Source organism: Bactrocera dorsalis, chromosome 1 (genome assembly GCF_023373825.1).
Source record: "Bactrocera dorsalis isolate Fly_Bdor chromosome 1, ASM2337382v1, whole genome shotgun sequence".
NCBI classification, from domain to species: Eukaryota; Metazoa; Arthropoda; class Insecta; order Diptera; family Tephritidae; genus Bactrocera; species Bactrocera dorsalis.
The window spans coordinates 71,473,355-71,498,691 of record NC_064303.1 but is presented as its reverse complement, the minus strand read 5'-3'; the positions used below and the strand labels follow the sequence as shown (position 1 = coordinate 71,498,691).

The 25,337-nt window shown below is 38.2% G+C and overlaps 1 protein-coding gene across 10 annotated transcripts in view; it reads left to right on the top strand.

The window, feature by feature from the left end:
- Nucleotides 1-25,337, top strand: part of LOC105222100 (electroneutral sodium bicarbonate exchanger 1) — a 762,556-nt gene that overhangs the window by 453,733 nt on the left and 283,486 nt on the right. For 8 of the 10 annotated variants that reach the window (XM_049462397.1, XM_049462395.1, XM_049462403.1 and 5 more), the window contains one exon: nucleotides 19,420-19,688. The exons of the other annotated variants lie outside the window; for them this stretch is intronic. In XM_049462397.1, coding sequence (XP_049318354.1) covers nucleotides 19,420-19,688 — 269 coding nt within the window. The remainder of the gene's footprint in view (nucleotides 1-19,419; nucleotides 19,689-25,337) is intronic. 10 annotated transcript variants of the gene reach the window in all.

Here is a 25,337-nt window from a genome sequence, read left to right as displayed (position 1 = left end):
ACAATCCTGCGGATCTAGGTACAAGAGGATGCCAACCTCTGCATCTCGCCACCTCCACCCTCTGGTGGAATGGCCCCCGATGGTTAACAGAATCTCCCGCGTCGTAAGACAGGCTTCAGCAACATTGTTGCAACACTGCAACTACTTCAGAGGCTACTAGGCTAGATACTCGCCTAGGGGGGCCAAGATGTATAAATGAGCATCCTCCCCCGTACATACGCACACACACCACACTATCACACCACATCAACCCAACTTCATATCACGGACACGCACCTTCACCATACTCCCTTCACAAGTCAGCAGGGCTTACAACCCACATTCCACACTACACACCAACCAACCACATCACACCAGCTGATTCCACATAAAACATAAAAAAGGAAAAAAAGGAACCGCAACTCACTTCGCTTTGGATCTTAGCAGCGAGCGCGCGTGTACGAACAGTCAAACCAAGCAACCTAAGCGGCATCAGCGCTTATTCCGAGTTTCGCCGTTGTCATCCAGTTCCCGAATTATACGAAATTTAAAATCACCGCTTTTCCCGAGTTTTCATCATCGAGCGGCATCAGCGCTTTTTTCGAGCTTCGCCGTTGTCATCTAGTTCCCGAATTATACAAAATTTAAAATCACAGTTTTCCCCGAGTTTTTCATCATCGAGCGGCATCAGCGCTTATTCCGAGTTTCGCCGTTGTCATCCAGTTTCCGAATTATACGAAATTTAAAATCACCGTTTTTCCCGAGTTTTCATCATCGAGCGGCATCAGCGCTTTTTCCGAGCTTCGCCGTTGTCATCCAGTTTCCGAATTATAGAAAAGCTTTAACAGCACCGTTTTTTTCCCGAGTTTTCGTCATCAAGCAGCATCAGTGGTTTTTCCGAGTTTCGCCGTTTTCATCCAGTTTTGGAGTGATACAAATTTAACTACCTACTATAGTTTTTTTACATTTATAAAGTGGAAACCATTGTTCATAAATATATTCATATATACACGCATATGCACAGTTCCAAGTTCATTTTTTTCCTTGATAAAACAAAATCTGGCGGTGGTAAAGAAGGTGAGTTAGTGCAAAATACACAACGGCTTACGATATTTACGAAAACTGCTTAGACCAATATGAAGAAATAAAAGCTATGATCTCCGATCAATTAAAGCTAATTAAAGCAACTGCACCTACTCCCCACAGTAGAGTAGAGCTGTCACAAATAGATAGTCAAGAGGCAAGTTCCGGCATCCACCTCGAGCTGCCGCCATGTGACACAGAAACATTCTATGGAGGTTATGAAGAGGTTATGCTTACATCAACCATCCACAACTATCAAAAGTACAAAAATTGTATCATCTCCGATACAAAACAAAAGGTCAAGCAGACGTCATAGTAAAACAGTTCGAATTAAATGACGACAATTTCAATTTGGCTTGGGAAGCTCTAAAAGCGAGATATGAAAACGAAAGCATATTGGTCAATAAGCAAGTAACGACACTATTAAACATGCCTAAAATCAAGAAAGAAACAAGTGAAGAATTTGTATCACTACAATCCACTGTTTCTAATTGTTTGTCGATTCTTTTAAATATTCCCACAGACAGCTGGGACCCAATTCTGGTAAACATTTGCACCGCCGCATTACCAGAAAAGTCGTTACTTCTATGGGAGCAATCGCTCTCATCACGAAAAAAGTGCCCAACGTGGCAACAAATGAAAGATTTTCTCACCATCCAATATGAAATTGCGGAAAGGTTAGAAGAAAACATAATAAAAAATAAGAACATTAAACACGACCAAATTGGAGGCTTGAATAGATCCCAAGCTAGAAGCAACAAAAATTTAAATAAAAGCTTTTACAAAACACAAACGTTCACATCAGAACAAAGAAAACAAACGACATGCGAACTATGCACAAGAGGGCATAAGCTTAAAACTTGCGAGAAGTTTAAAAAATTAAACATTAACGAAAGGAACAACTTTGTCAAATCAAAAAGACTCTGTACAAACTGCTTGTCCCATACACACAATCTTAAAACTTGCAAAAGCAAATTTAATTGCTTATATTGCCACAAAAGACACAACTCAATGCTTCATTACAGCAGATATCCCATCTCACCCCAAAGAAGTGCTTATACACAAAGAACCACGGGTAAAACTGCAAAAGCAAATCCCGAAAATTGCCAAGAGACACACTGTTGCTCAAGGCTCAAACGCTACACAGCGAAATACAAAGTGGACTAGTTAGAGAACTAGGTACCACCATACCAACTCAAGTTGAGAAAAAATCAAATCAATACCTTAATACATAATTAAGGAAATTTCATGAGATAGGGAAACTTCCACGAATATTAAATAAAACTTTAGATATCAGTATTGTAAGTGCTACTCGAAAGCCGCAACTACTCGATCAAATAATGGCCGGTACGTCCTACGACTACCTTTAGAGCAACAATTGTGCAACATCCCTCATATTTACAGAAAAAACAAAGTCAGAATTCAATCTGACAATAACGAAAATTCAAATATCTGTCATTTTTCGGCCCCGCAGGATGGCTTTCGCCAATAATGAAAAAAAAAAAAAAACAATTCTGAACAGATCCTAGAGCGGTGGCGGGCGACTAAACGCCAAATTAGTGCATACATAAAAACAGAAAATATAACACAGTTGTATCAGAAAGTCGAAAAATCAACATTTTTCGTAAATTTTCAAAATAAATAAAATCTTAAACAAAATTAAGTTTTAACGAGCACCAAAGGCCCAATGCGATAGTGTGACGCACCTAGACTTACAAAAAGCAAAGGTCGTTCTTATCGTTCTTACATAAGCGCTCCTAATAAGGGTAGTGGATGAGAATCTGTTGTCAAATTTTAACATTCTACTTCAAAAAAGTAGCTAGAAATTACCACAATACAATTCGAAATGAAGCCGTTCGCAATTCACGGCCATTCTCTCGCAAGATTCCTCTATTGTCACAGTCCTAACTCCAAGGCTAAGGAGTACCCATTCTGGCCATATCTGGCCAGGCGTGGAGTTACTATCCTTCATAAGCCGAGAATAAATAAAGTCCAAACGTTGCCGATATCACAGAAAAGGTAAATAATCTAAAACTAGGTTTACAAACCGATGGTAAAGAAATTTGAAATAAGAACGCAAATATAAACCTATCAAAGAATCAACCGCAAATATAATAACTATGAAAAGCAGTTACAAACTCATAATTCCGCAAAACATAGTTTCTTATTGTAAGCACGTAAAACATACTAAGTATGTTTAAAACCAAAGCCGTCTCCAACATTTATAGCATGTGTTCTGCGCCCTCGGCTACTCTACCAGCAGTACGCCGAAATACAGGCAACATCATATACGTAATACTAGGCAAAATATTCGCCTAGGGGCCCAGGATGTTTAAATGACTTAAGCCTCGACCCACTCTACCCGGGAAAAACTGGCGCACCCTAGCTAGACACAACACCAACACACCACACCACCAAAACACCACACCTGGGGGCACATTGGATTTCACCACATCAGATGTCAAAAGGATTGGATCTTCGCTTTTATTTTGACCACATTCGTCATCTACTATTCGTGCTATACAAGCCGCTCATCCACAAACGCTTTATTTTCGACTCCACACTGCGCCGCGGAATCCCCACTTTGGCTTCGATCGTCATGGTTCCACTCGTGCCGACCCCACATCCTATTTCGATTCTACGCGATATATTATTAAGGAAAACATTGTACCGCAAACAAAGGATAATTTTAAATAAATTATACCTTTCCAATACTCAATTATATTTCATTTTAAACACTCGCGCGAGTGTAAGTGCATGTCACCAGTGGTTTGTATTCCCCAATAAATTGGGTGGTTATGTGTTCAAGGGTGGTTTTGCCTCTCTTGAAAGTATAACAGATGCTTTTTGAACAAAATCAACTCGTTGTGTAACGGAATATTGATGCTAAATAATAAATGCTGGTTCAGTCGAGGTAACTTACTGCAAAGATAGTCAACAAATCTAGGAAGTTCTTGTAAAAAGTCAGGTGTTTTACTAATAAAAAGCACATTCGTGATTTCGCAGCCAAATTAAAAACACTATTATTTACCAAACTTGGAAAATATCGCCAGTAACTAAAAAATACGCAAAAAAAGAGACTTGGTCAGCTTTAAAAATTAACAGAAACACTAGATTTCATTATATATAGTGATGTTGCTTCCGTCCACATATCAAACTTAGAGAAATTTAAGTGGTTAGAGATTGAAAAAATTGCAAAGTGGCTGATCGACTAACGACTTTAGTTCAGCTTGCATTCTGCTGATAGTAAGAACGTACAAGACCGATATAAAACACCTAGCATCTACGAGTAATTTGCAACAGCAGAAATCACACTATTTTTTTTTTATTGAATTTTTAATAAATAGTGTACATCTAATACTATCTACAGTTGAACTTCCAAAACTAGAACTTCTACAAGTATAACTCGAAGTTCTCTCTAACTCGAATTCTTTTCCATACTCGAACTCTTGAATTGGCAATAGAAGTCAAATTTCATGCAAATTTCCTTCCAAAAAACGATTTTCTATATTGCCCTTATTCTCTAAGTCATATTTTTCGATGAAATCTGACATTGTAAATAGCTACTCATTCACAATTCACCGCGCATTTTTATCCCTTAAAATGTTACCAGTCCTGATTATATTGAGGTGGACAATGAGATTTGCTCAGCTGGCCTTATAGCAGATAATATTGTAGAACGGAATATTTCAAATCCAACGAATATGACTTATAGCGCCATAGAAATCGATGATGGTTCTGAAGAAGAAATTATTCAACCGCCAGCCAAAATTGATGAAATGCATTTCATTCACAATTTCTATTTATATATATATTCATTTCAGTAAAAAGCTAAAAATATTTCATGTACATAAGATAAAAATTGTATGCGAAGTAAATAAATAAAAATGCACATAAATCTATAGCTTTTTGAAAAATTAACTTCTATAACTCGAAGACTTTCTATCTCGAAATTGTTTTTTTTTTTTGATAATGGTTCAAGTTAGAGAAATTCAACTGTATATTTAATTTTGTTCGATAATATCAATAAGCCTATATTATTATTATCCCTGCTTTCTAACCATTTTTCGTACAATAGTTTGCAAATATAGCGAATTTCTTCATTATTTTCACTCATTTTTGAACGACTGCAACTTTCTTTCAACTTCCCCGAATTTAATTTTGGTTTTTGTTTTTGGTTAAAATCTCACCTTTCTAACACTATATGGTATGACACAATTCGATTGGTAGAACTGGAGATATTTAGCGTCAAAGCTTTATTACTGAAATGGAATTAAAGAACTCTTATGTATTATACGACAACACAACGTAAAACACAACGATGCTTCAATAAACTTGTTTATTGCGTTAGCGTCTGGTAGGGTCAGAAGTTGTTAAACTGAGGCAGAGTTTCAAGACCGAAACGTAACACTGTTTTAGCTCAATTCTTGGGCAGAAAAATTGTGCAGCTTAAGCGGTATAAGGTGATAAGGACACAAAGAAATGATGTCGTTCATCAATTCACAGTCACCCTTCCAGAAATCGTTCAAGTACTGACAAAAATAAGCGAATGAAAGAATTGAACGACTCAGTATAAGCGTCGAATTTAGTCACAGTACTGTGCAACTTCGAAATTATTATTGGAATTTTTTGTCTCAGTGATGTTTTGTCACTGACGCAGCGACTTAATGTGATTCTGCAGATTGAATCAATCGAAGAATGCATGCTGATCATCATCAATTTTTTCTAATGCTATACAGATGACTGAAAATTATATGTTGAAATGGAAAAACCCGGAACATGTGGTCATTAAATCACCCATTTCAAAGCTGTGAAGACTTTTAAAGAGTTTCTGCACACATTCCACACAATGACATGGTCATGCAAGATTTAAAAACGTGGTTTACCGATGAAGTTCTTGAAAGTTTCAAGTTGAGTCAGCTGTTACCAAAATTTAACCTAAATTTAGAAGATTTAACTTTACTCATTGACTAACTGAACTCATTGAATGTCTAATTAGATGTTTTGGGAAAATATTGCCCGGAAACAAAGAACTGCAAAAAATGAAGCTCAAATTCATATTCTCCTTCACGTACTCTGCACTTCTCCAGCCATTGAAGGATCCTTTTCTTCTTTGCTCCGAATCAAGACTTGGCTCAGAACACCGATGCTCCAGAAAAGATTGAACGGCTTAGCATTCCTCAGCATAAACTACGAAATTTCTGTGGAACCAGAATAAATAATAGAAAGATTTAGTAAAATGAGCAAACACCGTATTCATTTTATGCTGTAAATTAAATGTTGAAATACGTATAAGAAATATAAATATAGCTTAAAATTTAACATTTCTCAAATCAATTACAAAATCATAAATTTAGTAAATAAAATTCTCCGGGTGCACGCAAACCTGTGCCAAATATTGTATAAGGTCAGCAAGCGTTTAGGTCTTTTTTATAGCTCGTGTGAAGGACCGTTGAAAGAACTTCCGCCCAAGGAGCCACAGGGTTGCACAATAGAGCATTTGACTGCGGATGATAGGGTGTTGTCCTCATGCGATGGGCACCAATTAGCCCTATGAAAACGCACAGACTCAAACTGGGTTCCTTGATCTGCGGTAATGGTGAGCGGGGTGCCGAACTGAGAATCCAGTACGAGTAGAAAACAGTGCAAATGACTTCAGCCGTCATGTTCTTCAAAGGAACAGCAACGGGCCATTTGGAAGCTCAATGAAGTCGAGGTGTACATGGTTGAATCTAGCGTCGGTTACGTCATTGCGTGTAGGTGTGAAGCAATTGTGACGCTGAATCTTAGGCGGTGGCACGGTTTGCAATTGCGGGACCAGTTCAGTGCGTCCTGCCCGACCAAATGTACTTCTGTTTGAGTGTGCGCGCAGTAATTCGACCACTGGGATGGGAGAGCCCATGAACCGTGTGAAGGACATGGGAATGAAAGGGCTTACCACACCAGATGATATGTCACAATAAATTGAGATGTTTTCGTCAATTGATAGACGTTGGAATTTCAAGGTCGTGTTGGTGTTGTGAATAATCTGCTGGAGCTCTTCATCCTCTTGCTGCTTATGCTGAATTCTTTCGGCACTCAAACTGGTAGATATAATCGAGCTGGTATAGCTGTCGTGGTGAAGCTCTGCTGGCTCTCTGGTCGAAAGCGTAGGTTAAAGGCTTGTGATCGGTTTTAATGATAAAGTGGCGTCCCTCCAGTATGTGTCGGAAAAATTTAATGGCTTCAAATATTGCTAACAGCTCTCTGTCGTACGTGCTGTACTTCATCTCTGTGGAGCTGAGCTTCCTGGAGAAAAATCCAATTGGTTTCCAGATGCTATCCTCGAACTGCTCTAACGAAGAGCCTATGACTGATTCGAATGGATTTTTATTTGCAGGTATCCAATGGTGTCTGAAACTGTGAAGCATTGGGATTTTTTTGTTTTTATTACAAACATTTTTAAAACTTTAACAATGTTTGATATCACTACAAATAGTTTCAAAACTAACGAGCAGTTTGATTTGAATAACTTAAAAACAAATTACATAGAAATTAATAGTAATATTCATACATAGATGGTAAATAATTAATTCCTTTATATTTAGCTTCCAACTAAGCTATGCGGTTTTTTTCGACATAATCGACTAGAGCGGCATGTGTCTAAAAGAAGATTTCTTGCCTCCTCGTTCACATATGCATTAAGCCTTTTGTAGTGTGCATCTGCCTGACTCATTATTTCTTTGGCGACTGTATTCATCCTTAGGTCTCGCTGAATATCCGCATTTCTGCAGTACCTGGGAGCATTTACAATGCCTCTCAGCACCTTGTTTTGAAAACGTTGTACAGTAGAACTCCAATTATCCGAATTAATGGGGACCGGGACCCATTCGGATAATCAAATATTCGGATAATCGGATTTAAAAAAAAAAATTGCCATTGGAGAGAATAACAGCTACGTTTTGATATTGCACTATTTTTTTATTGAATTAAATGAAAGAAGCATGAAATTTTCACATGTTTTAAATATAAATAAAATGTACTTATGTACAAGTTTAGAAATAAAAATCATTGTTTTTTAAACATCTCCGTCAATGTAAGCTGTTTTGCGGTCTTCACCGTTTTCGGGCAGCCAGGTCACGCATTCGCTTGACGGTGAGCAGTTGCAAGTGGTCACACTCCGGCTGACGCTCCATCCACTTCAAAGCAGTCTCGAGGCCGGCAAATGCTTCACTAGCTGATGGTCCAGCGTCTACTTCAACATCAGCAGAAAGTTCTTCTTCCACTTCCACTTCAACATCTTTTCTCACACTTACAACAATTTCATCGTTATTGAGAATTTGAAAACCAGGGTCAGACGTGTCACAAGCCATCCACTCTCCTACATCTTCAGCACTTACTTCTGTACAACCAGGAATTTTTCTTATTTCCTCTAGTGACAACGCATCTTCATCATCATCATCCTCTCCATATTCTTGTTTCTCACTGGCTTCGCGGGGGGAAGAATAATAGCGCACTTAGACTTTTTTTTTGACAATTTTTTGTGATTCGGATAATCGGCGATTCGGATAGTCGGAGTTCGGATAATTGGAGTTTTACTGTATAATATTAACACTGCCATCATTGGCACACCCCCACAGTTGCGCACCTTATGACCATACCGGCTTGATTATTTATTTATAAAGAAGTAATTCGTTGTATATGGACAGGTTTAACCTTCGCCCAATTAGCCATTTCATTTTCGACAATTTCAGATTAAGTTCAATCTTTTTTATTTTTATATGCTCTTTCCAACGTAATCTAGCATCAAGCGTGATGCCAAGATTATTAGCTGTGTATTATAATGTGGTGAGCCACGTCAGCCATGCTATGATATGCTGATGTGACGCTGGGCTTGGTGATAAGAATGAAGAGATTTAAAAGCTCGACATACCTGTTATTGGTATGCGTGTTGAAAAGGGCTGTTTCACTGTCGAAATAATCATATTCCGTGGTTTCAACAAGTTCTCTAGTCGAAGTAAGTGATGTCAGCGGGTCGATGAGTCGATGTTTTTTTAGGTCTATCAGTAGGCCATACTGTACGATAAAGTACACCCCCCCAACGATCGCAAACTGAACGTCGGCGATAATGAAGAGCCGTGTGAATGCTCGACGAAGACCAAAGTTGAGGGTAACTGGTTGATTACCATATGTGTTGATGCTACTTGAGTTTGCTGGGTAAAGTTTAAATTCCAGCGGTTCTAGTTTTTGCTTGAAAAAGCTTGGGGTACCACAGAGATAATTGAGCCAGGGTCAACGAGGAATCTCTGGTGTGAAGATCTGTCATGTACTCGTACATGCAGGCGATACCCTTTGCTGGATGGAACATGTAGATTGCTGTCGCCAACCGCCTTGACTGATGACGACAGCCTCGCCAGTTTCCCTGGTCGGTAGCAGGCTTGTAGGTGCAGGGTTCAAGGCATCGGTGGGCTCTCTCACCGAATCTGCTGTTATAAAAACAAAGACCCGAAGTTCTGGGGTTCAAGATCGTAATCGTCAACTCGGAGAGTCTGAATGGGCCGCTCCAGGTTGCTGAGCCTGTGCTCGACTGAGAACCTGGTGTCGTGACTGCGATGTGGCTGGGATTGAAAATCACTGTTTGCGACGACCGGGACGTGAGCTGGAAAAGCCTGGATGCTGATTGACTTCAATTGAGAACTGGTGTGGCTTTCCAGCGCACTGTCTGCAGATATTACCCAACATGTGAATTGTCTCCATGAAATTTAGAGACCGGGCGAAAACTCAACCCAGCCTCTCTCTGAAACATTCGTTTCCTGCCAGAAACTGCGTCATATAAAAGTCTACCTCGTCATGCTTTCGTTCCACTTATTCTTGTACATTTCTGATTAATCGGTGCGTCCATCTTCCCTTTGTTGTTGTGTCCCAACGATTTTGCCATTCCTCTGTGCTTTCTTTTCTTTCCCCTTTTCGCTCTGCAATTGTCAGCTTTCTGCCTATAATTTTACTCTTGCCATAGATCCGATTCAGTTCCCGAGCCATTATGTCCGGCGGCATTATTCCAGATATAATGCTAGCGGCTTCATGCGATCCCAGCGGAAAGAGCTAATAGTTCTAATAGCGCTTAGGCGGAACACTGATTGTGCCATTCTTGCATAACTTTTTTGCATTAGTGCGGGTTCCCATACAGGTGCAGCATACATTAGGATTGACTGGCTAACCTTGGCCAAAAGTACTCTACTGCTTTGTTTTGGACCTCCTATGTTGGCCATAATTCTGGATAAGGCTGCATTTACACGGACAGCTTTAGACAGACTTTTTCAATGCGGACTTTGTAGCTGAGTCTCGCGTCGATCATTACACTAAGGTACTATAGTGCTGATTATGTTGTAATGATGTGTCCGTCAATGTTTAAGGAGACAAGTTTTTTTCTGCTTGTAATAAACACTGCTTCCGTTTTTTGTTCCGGGAGTTGGAGTTTTGAGCTATTTAACCAGTGTTTTATTTTTGGTATCGTCTCACCACATATCCTCTGAATTTGGTGGAGTTCTTCGGCCAATATGGTTACCGCTATATCATCGGCGTATCCGATAATATGTACTTCTTTAGGCAGGGGAAGGCGTTGGATCCCATCATACAGGACAGTCGATAAGAGTGGACCCAGTACGGAACCTTGTGGCACAGCCAGTTACCGTATACTCTTTTGGACCTTCCTGTGTTGTACAGCAGCAGCCTTTCGGACAAATAGCTCTGTATGATGTTCAGAAAGTATGATGTTGTTTTTTCGCCTGTAACGCACGCAGTATGTGGGGCCAGTAAGCCCAATTAAATGTGTTTTTTACGTCGAGGGTTATGACCGCGCAGAATTCTGTATTGCCATACATCCATATTTCTCCTTCTATGGCATTCTCCGTAATACCTGTTAGCTTCTTAATTGCGTCAACAGTCGAGCGTTTTTTGCGGAAGCCATATTGGTTATTTGATAGACTGCTGGCCTCCCCTTCTAGGTAGCTTTCTAGACAGACACAGATAATCCACTCTAGCATTTTCCCCATTGTGCCGATCATGCATAGAGAACGGTAAGACCTATGTTCCCCTGCTGGTTTGTTTGCCTTCTGCAATAGCACTAGGCGTTGTATTTTCCATATCTTGGGGAAGATCCCTTCTCTTAGGCATTGTGTAAAGAGCTCCACAAATTGTTTAGTTTTATAATTGACTGCAATCTTCAGGACCTTGTTCGGGATTCCACCCAGGCCTGGTGCTTTTGAATTACCGAACCGTTCAGCAGCTTGTAGCACTTCGAGGCCACTTACTCGCGTTGCATCTGCGGGCTCTGCATTTTCGAAAGGTAAACTTCCACCTTTTTGGCTCTGCTTAGGGAATAGCGTTTCCACCACATTTTTTAGCAAAGAGAGGCAGGTCTGAGCTTGCCCCTTGCTTCCTCCTATCTTTCCCATTACTATCTTATACGCCTCGCCCCATGGATTTTCGTCAACTTTATCGCGTAACATATTGAAGCAAGAAGTTTTGCTCGCCTTTATCGCGTTTTTGCGCTTTTTTTTTTGAAAATTTAGCTGCCTATGCTACGTTGGAACCGGCGCCTCGCTTTGTGACACTCGCTTCTCAGTAAAGCGATTTCACGATTCCACCAATATACCGGTTTTCTTTGTGTTGTTTGCTTCCTTTTGACCATAGCCGCATCGCAGGCTTTAGATATGTGGACTACCAGCAGTTTGGTCTGGATATCTACGTCGGTATCTTCCTTCAGGTTATCGTCCAGCATAAATTGGAAGAGTTCCTCGTCAAGTGTTTCAATGCTCCACCCTTTGGACGTCACACTTTGGTGACAAGTGGTTCTAAGTAGTCCTTGCGTTGGCTTGCTGATAAAGGGTGATTTTTTAAGAGCTTGATAACTTTTTTTATAAAAAAATCGCATAAAATTTGCAAAATCTCATCGGTTCTTTATTTGAAACGTTAGATTGGTTCATGACATTTACTTTTTGAAGATAATTTCATTTAAATGTTGACCGCGGCTGCGTCTTAGGTGGTCCATTCGGAAAGTCCAATTTTGGGCAACTTTTTCGAGCATTTCGGCCGGAATAGCCCGAATTTCTTCGGAAATGTTGTCTTCCAAAGCTGGAATAGTTGCTGGCTTATTTCTGAAGACTTTAGACTTGACGTAGCCCCACAAAAAATAGTCTAAAGGCGTTAAATCGCATGATCTTGGTGGCCAACTTACGGGTCCATTTCTTGAGATGAATTGTTGTCCGAAGTTTTCCCTCAAAATGGCCATAGAATCGCGAGCTGTGTGGCATGTAGCGCCATCTTGTTGAAACCACATGTCAACCAAGTTCAGTTCTTCCATTTTTGGCAACAAAAAGTTTGTTAGCATCGAACGATAGCGATCGCCATTCACCGTAACGTTGCGTCCAACAGCATCTTTGAAAAAATACGGTCCAATGATTCCACCAGCGTACAAACCACACCAAACAGTGCATTTTTCGGGATGCATGGGCAGTTCTTGAACGGCTTCTGGTTGCTCTTCACCCCAAATGCGGCAATTTTGCTTATTTACGTAGCCATTCAACCAGAAATGAGCCTCATCGCTGAACAAAATTTGTCGATAAAAAAGCGGATTTTCACATTTCGAACCGAACACTGATTTTGGTAATAAAATTCAATGATTTGCAAGCGTTGCTCGTTAGTAAGTCTATTCATGATGAAATGTCAAAGCATACTGAGCATCTTTCTCTTTGACACCATGTCTGAAATCCCACGTGATCTGTCAAATACTAATGCATGAAAATCCTAACCTCAAAAAAATCACCCGTTATTTATTAATATAGCCAGATGATCACTCTGGGTATATGTGTCGCACACCTGCCAGTCCGTTGATTAATTGAATTAAGGTTCTGCTAGCAAAGGATACGTCAATAATAGAGCCACGCCCATTCTTTTCAAAAGTGCTCTTTGTCCCTGTATTCAGTAGGACAGCGTCTAACACAGCAAAGGCTTAAGCAGTGCCTTTCCTATTGGGTTTGTTTCTTTGCTTCCCCGTTCTATCGCCAGGCATTGAAGTCCCCCGCAATTATGTTTGTGTAGTTGTGGTTGCTTCGTTCACAAGTTCGTCAAGTATTTTTTTCATATTCGTCAAGTGGGATATTTGGCGGTATGTAGCAGCTGTAGAAGTGGATCCCATATATTTTCGCTCTTGCGTAATAGGCCCTTCCAGTCAGTGGTTTGTGTTGAAACGTTTTGTCTCCACATGCCCATATTGCTACCTTTTTTGTGGTATCTGAGATCCACTTCTTAGTCATTTTATTTTTATATTGTTCACAAATAATTGCTAAGTCAATACTATTTTCATATACCGTTTGCGTCAATAGTTCCTGAGCCGCCTCACAGTGTTTCAGGTTTAATTGCAGGATGAACACTTTGTATTTTTACTGCACGCTGCTATGTAGATGGGACATTTTCGACTCCCTATTTGGTGTTCAGTGTTCGTTTTTCCACTCTTTTTGCACGCAATGCAAAAAGGTTTATTAGTGCAGGATTTTGCAAAATGACCCTCCTCTCCGCACTTAATACAGCACTTACTCCTGTATTCCAGGTTGCTGCACGCCTTCGCCACGTGTCCATATTCGAGACACCTAAAGCACTTCTTCAGTTGAGCCTTCTCCCTAATCCTGCAGATTGTCCAGCCGATCCTGATCTTTTGGGCCTGTAGTAAGTGTCTTGCTTCTTGCGCAGGAAGACTTTTTACGGCTATTTGGGTGCCCGCGTAGGCCGCTCTGATATTTTTTACCACTGCTACGTTAAAGAGGCCAAGTTCTTTAATTTCAGATCGGATTGCTTCTGCTATGTCTTCTTTTGTGGTGACATCGTCCAGGTCCCGCAGCTCCACCGTGGTTTCTTGCCTCAGTGTTTTGATTTGTGCTTGGTCGCCCAAAATTCTGCCTATCTCTTCTTTATATCCTTCAGTGCTTCCTGTTGGCTCCTTCTTTAGCTAAAGTAGGATTTCACCTTTGGCTGTATTTTTAACTCTTGAGACATTTTTGTTTGTTTGTTGGTATGCGTATGTATAAGTGTATAGGTAGACAGTCTCGTAAGTTTCATCAGAAGACAAAGTTCATCAGCTGAAACTCGCTGCGCTACAACGATGTCTATAGAAAACAACTGTGCTTCAACCGCAGAAGTGGGAGCTGGCTCGCTACCTGATGGATCGGGTGGGCCATGGCGAATTTCAATGAAAATGCAGGATAAAATTTTGATCGAGTTTGTCAGGGCTGTGCAATCAGCGACACCTGTGGCAACAAGCGATGATGCGGAGTTGCACATTGTCAACGGGTTGTGAACGGGAAGGAACATTGTGGCGAAACGGTTTGTTATGATAACGTGAATTTCACTGTTGTTTGTGTACTTCGCGGGGTGAAACTGTTTGAATTTGACGATTTTGTGTTACACTGCTAAGGTGTGCGTGATGGTGGGGGTGGATGAGTGTGGTGTAGGAGTGGAAGCAGCCGTGCAACTCGCACATGTTTTAGAGACGGTCACTCCCAACGAGAAACAGAGTTTACTCATCAAAGCAGAAATCAAAGAAACAGCTGATAATGACACGATCAGCGAATACAGTGAATTTTTGGTTATTGATAACGTTAAACCAAATCGAAAATGAAGAATTTAATAATGATGAATGGGGCAGATAGTCAAGAAGGAGATGATATTTTTTTTTTCAAAATTATTTTATTTATTGGATCTGCTTTTTCTTAAAGCCTAACAATAAATAATAAAATCTAATTAAAAACTAGACAGGCTCAAGCAAGTGATTGAGCTGTTTTGGAGATACGTCGCTCTTTAATACGCAGGCATATCTTTTCTTTTAAGTCGTGTTCAATCGCAGGAATGTACCAAAGCATTAGCCAAAGGGTTTGGGTGATCTCGGAGTTTAGATATATATTTAATTCTGCTGTCTTCTACTTCTTTCTTTACCATAGGGATACCAAGGTCTATATGGATATTTTCGTTACGCATGAACCATGGTGAACACGTGATTGTTCTAAGCATTGAAACCTTTGTAATATATCAATATTAGATGCACAGGTTATACCCCACAGTTGAATGCCATACATCCAAATCGGCTTAATGACCGCATTATGTAAAAGCACTTTGTTGTCTAGGCTAAGTTTGGAGTTTTTATTTAAAAGCCAATTTAAATTTGCAGCTCCAATCTTCATACATGTTATTTTACTGGAGATGTGTTCTCTCCACAAGAGCCTCCTATCTAAGTGGATACCAAGATATGTTACTTCGTTCGCTTGGGGTACTAAAATATTGTTTATTTTTACTGCCGGGCACATCTTTGGTCTTAGCGAAAACGTAATATGCTTACACTTCTGGTTATTCACGTTTATACGCCAGTTCACTAGCTTCGACCGAACTTAAATGCTTTGCTAATATTCGTGATGCCAAAATGTGTCATTTGATACGGCTCTATATATAGCTGTGTCGTCCGCAAAAGTTGAAGTTAATACATTATTATCTGTTGGTAGATCTGCTGTATACTATGTATATACAGTAGAATCCGTTTATTATGACTCCGCCTATATTGACCAACTGGTTACTATGACGTAATAACACTACGAAGTTTGGTTTTCGTATAAAATTCTTCATAAAAGAGTCGGATATTATGACTTCCCTTACAGTGACATGTTCGGCACGTGGCTCGTTTTTGTTTTAAGTCTCAGTGAGTAATTGACGCTTGAATGTCACGCATTGTTTTTTGTTTGTTACTGTTCAAGATTGAGATATTGTATGGGGTATAATCCCCCATCTAAGTTTGCATACGCTACGCCTATGGGACAAATGTCGCCTGATTGTACCGTTATTTCATCTTATTTTCTGTATGTGCATACATATGTTAGCGACGCTGACTGCTGCCTACTGTACATATGCACACCTCTAGCATATGCTCTATTCCCGGAATCCTAATAGTTTTTGTACATGTGCTTACTGAACAAGCAGACTTATAATTGCCGCTTCTTGCGAATTTGAGTTAATGTCAAAAATAAAGTCGTGACGATAGGTTTGATTTGGAATCTTATACAGTTACTGTGAAAAAATGTCATCACAACGACGTAAAGCATTTACAATTGAGGAGAAAGGTGCAATAATATGCAGATTAGAAAATGGAGAATCTAACTCATGTCTCGCAAAGGAATTTGGCGTGGGTCATTCGACAATCTCAATGATTTTTAAAAACAAGAACCGCATTAAGCAATCGTTCAATTCAAATGTTTTGAAACCGAAAAGGCTTCGAAAATCACGACAAGAAAATGTTGATCAAGCATGAATTCAGTGGTTTAAAAATATGAGAAACAAAGGAATACCTGTCAGCGGTCTTATGCTACAGGAAAAGGCAAATGGTTTTGCCGCGCGTTTTGGTATTCTCGACTTTAATTGTTCTGCAAGCTGGATCAGTCGTTTTAAAGTTCGACATAACATTGTGGCGGGAAAAATTGTCGGTGAATCTTCGTCTGTTGATCAAAATTCAACAACAAACTGGTTGATATCTGTGTGGCCGAATTTACGAAGACAATTTTCTGATGATGAGATATTTAATGCTGATGAAACTGGATTTTTTTACAAATTAATGTTGGATAGAACTTTAAAATTTAAAGGTGAAAATTGTAGTGGAGGTAAGTTGTCGAAAGATAGAACAACTGTCATGGTAGCAGCTAATATGAGTGGCACAGAGAAAAAGAAATTGCTCATTATTGGAAAGTCACAAAAACCTAGATGTTTTAGAAGTGTCAAATCATTACCTGTCGATTATGCTAACAATCGTAAAGCTTCGATGACGTCAGAACTTTTTGAAAAATGGCTCCGAGATTGGTGAAGAAGAAGAAAAAGATTATATTGCTGGTTGATAATTGCCCGGCACATCCAAATGTTACTGATTTAAAGTCTATAACATTTGCTTTTCTTCCGCTGAATACAACAGCAGTACTACAGCCAATGGATCAGGGAATAATACGATCACTCAAAACAAATTTTAGAAGAACCTTGTGCTCAAAATGATTAACTGTCTTGATGCTAATGAAAACAACTCTTCTACAAAAATAACGGTGCTAGATGCAATTCTGATGGTTAATGATGCCTGGAATAAAATTTCACAAAGTACCATTCGTAACTGTTTCAAACATGCAGGATTCATTGAAAGCAACGACGGTTTACCTATTCAAATATCAGAACATGAATTCGATGAAGAAGATGACATTCCTTTATATTTGTGGTCACGAAACCTAAATTCAGATTCTTTTGCAGCACCGGAAATGTGGGAAGATTATGTTGACATCGATAGCGCTCTCCTCACATCCGAAGAACCCACCGATGAAAATATCGTACAGAACATTAGTGCGAGGAAGAACCATTACCTACCGCAGAAGAGGCATTAAAAGCTGCAGAATTATTATCACGATTTGTTCACAGCAATATTGAAAATGATAATTTGACCATAGCTATGTCTTCTATACACAATAGTATTAGAGACTGTTTTTACAATAAAATGAAAAAACAAAAGCAGACAAAAATTACAGATTACTTACAGTAAAAAATACACTTGTATGTGTTATAATGTGCTGATTACTTGCAATTTTGATTTTGATTTAATACGTATGTATATATATTTAATTACTATGTTTCTGTTTTAAAATACTTAAGTACATATGTATGTAAATACATATTTACATAAAAAAGTTTTTCATTTCATAATACGCTTTGTATGACGTCCGCTTATTATGACGTGTTTGTCAATTCCTTTCGATGTCATAATAAACGGATTCGACTGTATATATGATGTATAGTGTTGGGCCTAAAACACTGCCCTGGGGTACTCCAGCCCAGAGATGATGATAACCATATTTTAAATAAGGTAATTGAAAAGGACACTGTTGAAAGAGACAGCAATGAAGAAGTTGAGAAAGACACTGTTGAAAGACACAGTAATAAAGAAAGTTGAAAAAGGCACTGTTGAAAGAAACAGTAATGTAGAAGTTGAAAAAGACACTGTTCAAATAGACAGTACAGTTACCTTAAGGGCTTATAATGAGGTTTGTAATAATAATGTGGGCACAAAAAAATTTTTATGATGAAGGTGTGTGGCGCATTGGATATTATAATGTAAAACCTGAGTGGGTATTGATAATGTAAACAAGAGCTGTGTTAAAGAAAAAGAAGTTATTAAGAAGTTACATTTGAATAAACTTTTATAAGTTGATTAAATGGTAACATAGCATTTTTGTCAAAATTGCACGAGGTCGTGTAATGGTCAGGAGGGCCGTGTCGGCGCACCCTAATAGTGTGTGGATGTTGGTATGCGTGTATGAGTGTATGGGTATACAGTCTCGGGAATTTCATCAGAAGACTAAGTTCATCATTATTGCATCTGCCGTTGATTGTGCTGTGATTGGTTGTCTGCATGTTGTCACTTTTTGGTGTTTTAGCGTAGCGTCGCTGTCGTCGAATGTGGTTCGGTGGTAAGCACAAAGAGGAGAAAACGGCGCAGAGTCAGTTGTACATATATAGAACTTGATAGTGTGAAGCCGAACTGCACTACAACGATGTCTATAGAAAACATCTGTGCTTCAACATATACATGCATATACTAGTGTTACGTTGCTGTGGTATATATTTTATACTAATATTCATATAATAAACTAATCAACACGATGAAAATTTTATTTACGAATAAGGCCGAAAACATTTTGGTTGGTATAAGAGGCGAAGGAAATGCATTTGATGTTCAATTTTGAATATGTTCATTCAAATAAATTTCACTTGAAAAAATTACGAATTTAGGGTTGCTTTCTCAATGTCTGGTTACTAGCCTTTCTGTGCAGTTAAAAGAGTTTTCCGCTTAAAAGTGCGCCCATTTAATAGAGCTTTCACTGTATTTTTTTTATTTATGAATGGCTTTACATATGATTGGTGATTGTAGGTGAAATACAATATGAAATCCAGGGAACGTTGTTTAGTATCTGGCATGTTAATAGTACGTGGTATAGGCAAAAATAGATAAAATCTGGTCGATACCCCAACTCCCATATATTGCATATGTATGTATGTGTAACGATTTTCGTTTTTCTAACAAACTTTATGTTGAGTAAGTCGGTCAGTGTATGGGTTATATATAGTATACATATGTATTGTATGCTGGGGTTAAGATTTTCAGATTAACGTTTTACAGCTCAAGGTATTTTCCATTCTACTATTCACTATTTCTTATTAATATGTAGTTATTTTTGTTATTTCCAACCATTTCATTTTTGATTAATTTCGACATTTTTATCGACTAATAAACATTGCTCGTTTTATTCATTTAAGATGAAACGTCATATACGACCCAACACTCATCGAAATGTTTCATGTTTCTCAAATGACACAAGAACTGTAAATGTTATATTTGAAGAAAAAAAATCAATAATACAATTCAACAACGATAAAGGATCCCAATTCGATACTTCAGTGGGGAAATGTGCTTATTCAGGAACTTTTGTAAAACAATCATGGCCTCACATATACGACACCAATTTAGGCGACCAGTTTATTATTCCAGTGTCTGCTAAAGTAAGGCATATAAGTAGCTCAGGAGAGTAAGTTTACACTTATTATTCCAAATATACTAATATCAAAAGTTATACGTATAAATAATTTAATATTCAATTTATTCTATAGTTAGCCAAGATACATTTTATCGGGAGCTCTAACAACATTTTTTTTTGAACTACCAAAACAAATTCTTAATCCAAAACTGTTACAGTTCTTAAATCAAAATGTACACGACCTGAACAATATCAACACAACAATATTTGAAACATAGGTATATAACGAATTAATTCTCTATTGAAATACTCACCAAATATTAATCAGTTAATAGCCTATTTTAAATAAAATTTCTACAAGAACAAACTGTTAAACATTTCATGTGAAATTCTTTTTGGAGGAACGATCTTAATTGCATTGATTCATTTTTTGCAAAATTAACATTGAAATCCCCAGTCAAAATCAATGGTAGTTTATCTTGCGACTGTGAAATGTACACAACAGTCATAATTAATTCATTTTCTTCTTCTAATTTAACATGTGAAGTACACGTAGCGCCAATGAGTTTAAGAGACATGAATTTATGTAGCATTTTGGACTGTATCCACATCTTGTCCATTAGTTATTATATCTCGAGATGTAGATGGTTTGTTTAAATTTATTTTAAACCATAGTCGATCGCAAACCGAGCAAGCATGTCCAAATTCATTATTTTTGAAGTTCTTCTCAAAATATTCCTGAGCTGATTTGTGGTATCTAAATTTACTGTAGTTATTTGGAATGTCAGTTACGTTGGCGCTTGCTTGACCTCTTCCATTTTGCTGAGATACTTTAACAATACATGTTGCATTTCTATATTTTGAGAATCCGTACATATTTCATCTCTTGTTATTATTGGTTCTGCAAATCCTAAATTCGGAGAAGTTGCTAACTTTGTGATCGGTTCTGCATCTTTTAGACGTCTTCTCCATTCTGCTTCACGCTCCTTAAATTTTCCTCTATTTCGCTCCCTATATCTTTGCTGACATTCTCTTTTTTTTGAAGAGCAGCTTTATATGTATTTATTTCTCATTATTCACATTCAATATGTTTGCGTCTGAAGAAGTTGATGGTCCGGCAATACTTTGAGAACATTGTATACGTTCGTTTCCTTCTCTCCGCTTCACGCAGTTTCAATTTTTCTATGTTTCGCTCTCGTAATTATTATTATTTCTTCTTCTTCTTAATTGGCGTAGACAAGGCTTACGCGAATATAGCTGAGTTAACGACAGCGCGCCAGTCGTTTCTCCTTTTCGCTACGTGGCGCCAATAGGATATTCCAAGCCTAGCCAGGTCTTTCTCCACCTGGTCCTTCCAACGGAGTGGAGGTCTTCCTCTTCCTCTGCTTCCCCCGGCGGGTACAGCGTCGAATACTTTCAGCGTCTTTCAGAGTGTTTTCGTCCATTCGGACAACATGACCTAGCCAGCGTAGCCGCTGTCTTTTAATTCGCTGAACTATGTCAATGTTGCCGTATATCTCGTACAGCTCATCGTTCCATCGAATGCGATATTCGCCGTGGCCAACGCGCAAAGGACGATAAATCTTTCGCAGAACTTTTCTCTCGAGAACTCGCAACGTCGACTCATCCGTTGTTAACATCGTCCAAGCCTCTGCACCATATAGTAGGACGAGAGTTATGAGTGACTTACAGAGTTTGGTTTTTGTTCGTCGAGAGAGGACTTTGCTTCCCAATTGCCTACTCACTCCGCAGTAGCACCTGTTGGCAAGAGTTATCCTGCGTTGGATTTCCAGGCTGACGTTGTGGGTGGTGTTAATACTGGTTCCTAAATAGACGAAATTATATACAACTTAAAAGTTATGACTTTCAACAGTGACGTGAGAGCCAAGTCGCGAGTGTGACGACTGTTTGTTTGATGACAGGAGATATTTCGTCTTGCCCTCGTTCACTGCCAGACCCATTTGTTTTGCCTCCTTGTCCAGTCTGGAGAAAGCAAAACTAACGGCACGGGTGTTGAGGCCGATGATATCAATATCATCGGCATACGCCAGCACCTGTACACTCTTATAAAAGATTGTACCTGCTCGATTCTGCAGCTCGAATAATTTTCTCCAGCAGCAGATTGCAGAAGTCGCACGATAGGGAGTCGCCTTTTCTGAAACCTCGTTTGGTATCGAACGACTCGGAGAGATCCTTCCCGATCCTGACAGAGCTTTTGGTGCCGCTCAACGTCAGTTTACACAGCCGTATTAGATTTGCGGGGATACCAAATTCAGACATCGCGGCATAGAGGCAGCTTCTTTTCGTGCTGTCGATAGCAGCTATGAAATCGACGAAAAGATGATATGTGTTGATTCTCCTTTCACGGTCTTTTCCAAGACTTGGCGCATGGTGAATATCTGGTCAGTTGTTGATTTGCAAGGTCTAAAGTTTATTGACGGTGGGCTTTAATCTTTCATACAATATCCTCGATAGAACCGTATACGCGATGTTGAGGAGGCTTATCCCACGGTAGTTGGCGCAGATTGTGGGGTCTCCTTTTTAATGGATTGGGCATAGCACACTTAGATTGCAATCGTTGGGCATGCTTTCCGACCATATTCTACAAAGAAGCTGATGCATGCTCCTTTCAGTTCTTCGCCACCGTGTGTGAATAGCTCGGCTGGCAGTCCATCGGCCCCCGCCGCTTTGTTGTTTTTCAGGCGGGCAATTGCTATTCGAACTTCTTCGAATTGTTTGGTCGATTGACCAATCGGGTTCGTCTTCTCGTAATTTTCCAAAATTTTTGAAACAAACAACAAATTTGAACGATTCAAATAATTGAAAAACAAAACAAAAAAATTAAAAAAAAAAATCTGTATGGAAAAAATTAACTTTTTAGAATTGTCCAATTTTCCGACTTTTCCTCACGAAAGGCATACGATTTTTTTATTTCTAAACCTTCCCCGATCCCCACAGAGTTTTCCGGCAATTATTCGAATTTTTCATGCCGTAAAAACCATCCTTGGCCACAGCAAACATTTTATAAAAAGAATTGGCAAAATTGGTCCAGGCGTTGTTGAGTCATGCGCTTACCAACACATTTTGCGATTCATTTTTATATATGGGCCATTCCATCAATTGGCGACATGGTTTTGTACCCGTGGTTCTCCGATTTTGACGAAACTTTAGAATATCATAATATAGACTAAAATAAGAATATCTGTAAACTTTTTAGTGGCCAAAGTTGCTCCATTGTTTTTTGGCGCGCAATTCAAATTCAGATCAAACAAAAAAATGACTTTTTCTTTTATTTTTTAACGACCTCAAAATTGAGTGTAAAAAATTTTGAAGTTATCCATTTTTATGTAAAAAAATCTCAGCTTTCTGATAAAAATATTTTCGAAATCCAAAAAAAATTTCATAATCCAAAAAAAACTGTTTTTTCCAAAAATCCTACTTTTTGTGCTCTTCCCCCACTTTTTTTCCAAAATTGACATTTTTATTCGATTCCTCGTTAAATTTTACATAAGAATCAGTGTTCAGAAGTGTGGGACTCTGATCCCATGAACAGAAAAAAAAATTCAAAGTTGACGCTCAAAATCCAAAAAACAACATTATTTTCCAAAAAATCCGGTTTTTTGTGCTTTTCCACCAACTTTTTTTCAAAATTGACTTTTCCATTTGATTCCTCGTTAAATTCTATATAAGAATCAGTGTTCAAAAATGTGGGACTCTGATCCCATCAACAGCAAAAAAAATGCAAAGTTGTCGCTATACCGCGCAGTGTGTTCGCTTAGAAGGTTGTGTGAAAGAGGTAAATGTGTAAATTGTATTCTTAGACTTGGATTAAGAAGAAATCACTGTCTTCATTCATAAAAATATGCGCCGTACAGCGACAACTTTGCATTTTTTTTGCTGTTGATGGGATCAGAGTCCCACATTTTTGAACACTGATTCTTATGTAGAATTTAACGAGGAATCGAATGGAAAAGTCAATTTTGAAAAAAAGTTGGTGGAAAAGCACAAAAAACCGGATTTTTTGGAAAATAATGTTGTTTTTTGGATTTTGAGCGTCAACTTTGAATTTTTTTTTCTGTTCATGGGATCAGAGTCCCATACTTTTGAACACTGATTCTTATGTAAAATTTAACGAGGAATCGAATAAAAATGTCAATTTTGGAAAAAAAGTGGGGGAAGAGCACAAAAAGCAGGATTTTTGGAAAAAACAGTTTTTTTTTTGGATTTTGAAATTTTTTTTGGATTTCGAAAATATTTTTATCAGAAAGCTGAGATTTTTTTACATAAAAATGGATAACTTCAAAATTTTTTTCACTCAATTTTGAGGTCGTTAAAAAATAAAAGAAAAAGTCATTTTTTTGTTTGATCTCAATTTGAAGTGCGCGCCAAAAAACAATGAAGCAAGTTTGGCCACTAAAAAGTTTACAGATATTCTTATTTTAGTCTATATTATGATATTCTAAAGTTTCGTCAAAATCGGAGAACCACGGGTACAAAACCATGTCGCCAATTGATGGAATGGCCCATATAAAGATAATTATGTATGTATGTATTTTTAGATGTTCTAATTAAAAACAATAATCACATATAATTGTTAATAACAGAGCAGTATATAATGAATGAATATCACTAATATTCATATGTTATTATGAATATTATTAAGAATATATATTATTTATCGAATACACATACATATGTAGATTCATACGAGTATATGTATTTTATATCTTATCACTACATATTATAAAACAAAGTCACTTTTTCTGTCCTTATGTCCCCTTAAATGTTTAAATCTTGAAAACTAAGCAACTGATTTTGATGCGGTTTTTTTTAATAGATAGATTGTCTGAAGAGGAAGGTTTATGTCATTATAATGTGAAGAAATATATAAAGTGGGCGTGGCACTCGGACAAAATGTGGTAAAAAACCATACATTTTTTGTTTACACAGCCATACCTCATAAACGAATCCGCCGATTAAAATGAAACTTACTTGAAGTTAAACTTTGAAATATTTACTTTCGTTCTGCATCAAAAAAAATAGTTGATTCATTTCTTATTTAACCAAAATTGTTTAAACAAGAGCAGCACTTTTTCCAAAAAAACTGTTTGTGTGTTTGTTCGCTGTCAACCGAATGAAACATTTGAAGTTATGTGGGAAGCTCACCCCACCTCATTCGTGCTGAATTAGATCGTATGGTGAAAGAACTCGGTACGTACACATGCATGTAGTACATATGTATGTACGAATCTCTCGCATCATTAAATTTCGGACGTACGTATGTATGTATTTTCAATTCATGTCGTTATTACCGTACTGAATTCCATGTAATTCGGGGGTGTTGTGTTTGAACTCATTTCAAATTTTATTCATATCGCAATCACAATATTTGTCACATTGGTAAACAGCTGATTCGAATATTGGTTTTGTGTATGTTCGAAAAGACGAAAATCCAATCAGATTCTGTGACACCATTTAAAATCAGAATTGGTTTTCAATTCTGACAGCTAGGCAATTCTGTCTTGGATTTCACAACACCCCTGATTATATGTACATTAAAATTTTTCAGCGAAATAAACCGCTCTGTTCACGTTCAATAATTAAAATACAGTTTTTGAATAGTTTTTATTGATTCGGAGCGCGTTAAATTTGCTATCGATTCCAACGATTACACCCACAATAACATTTTTTGTCATTTAC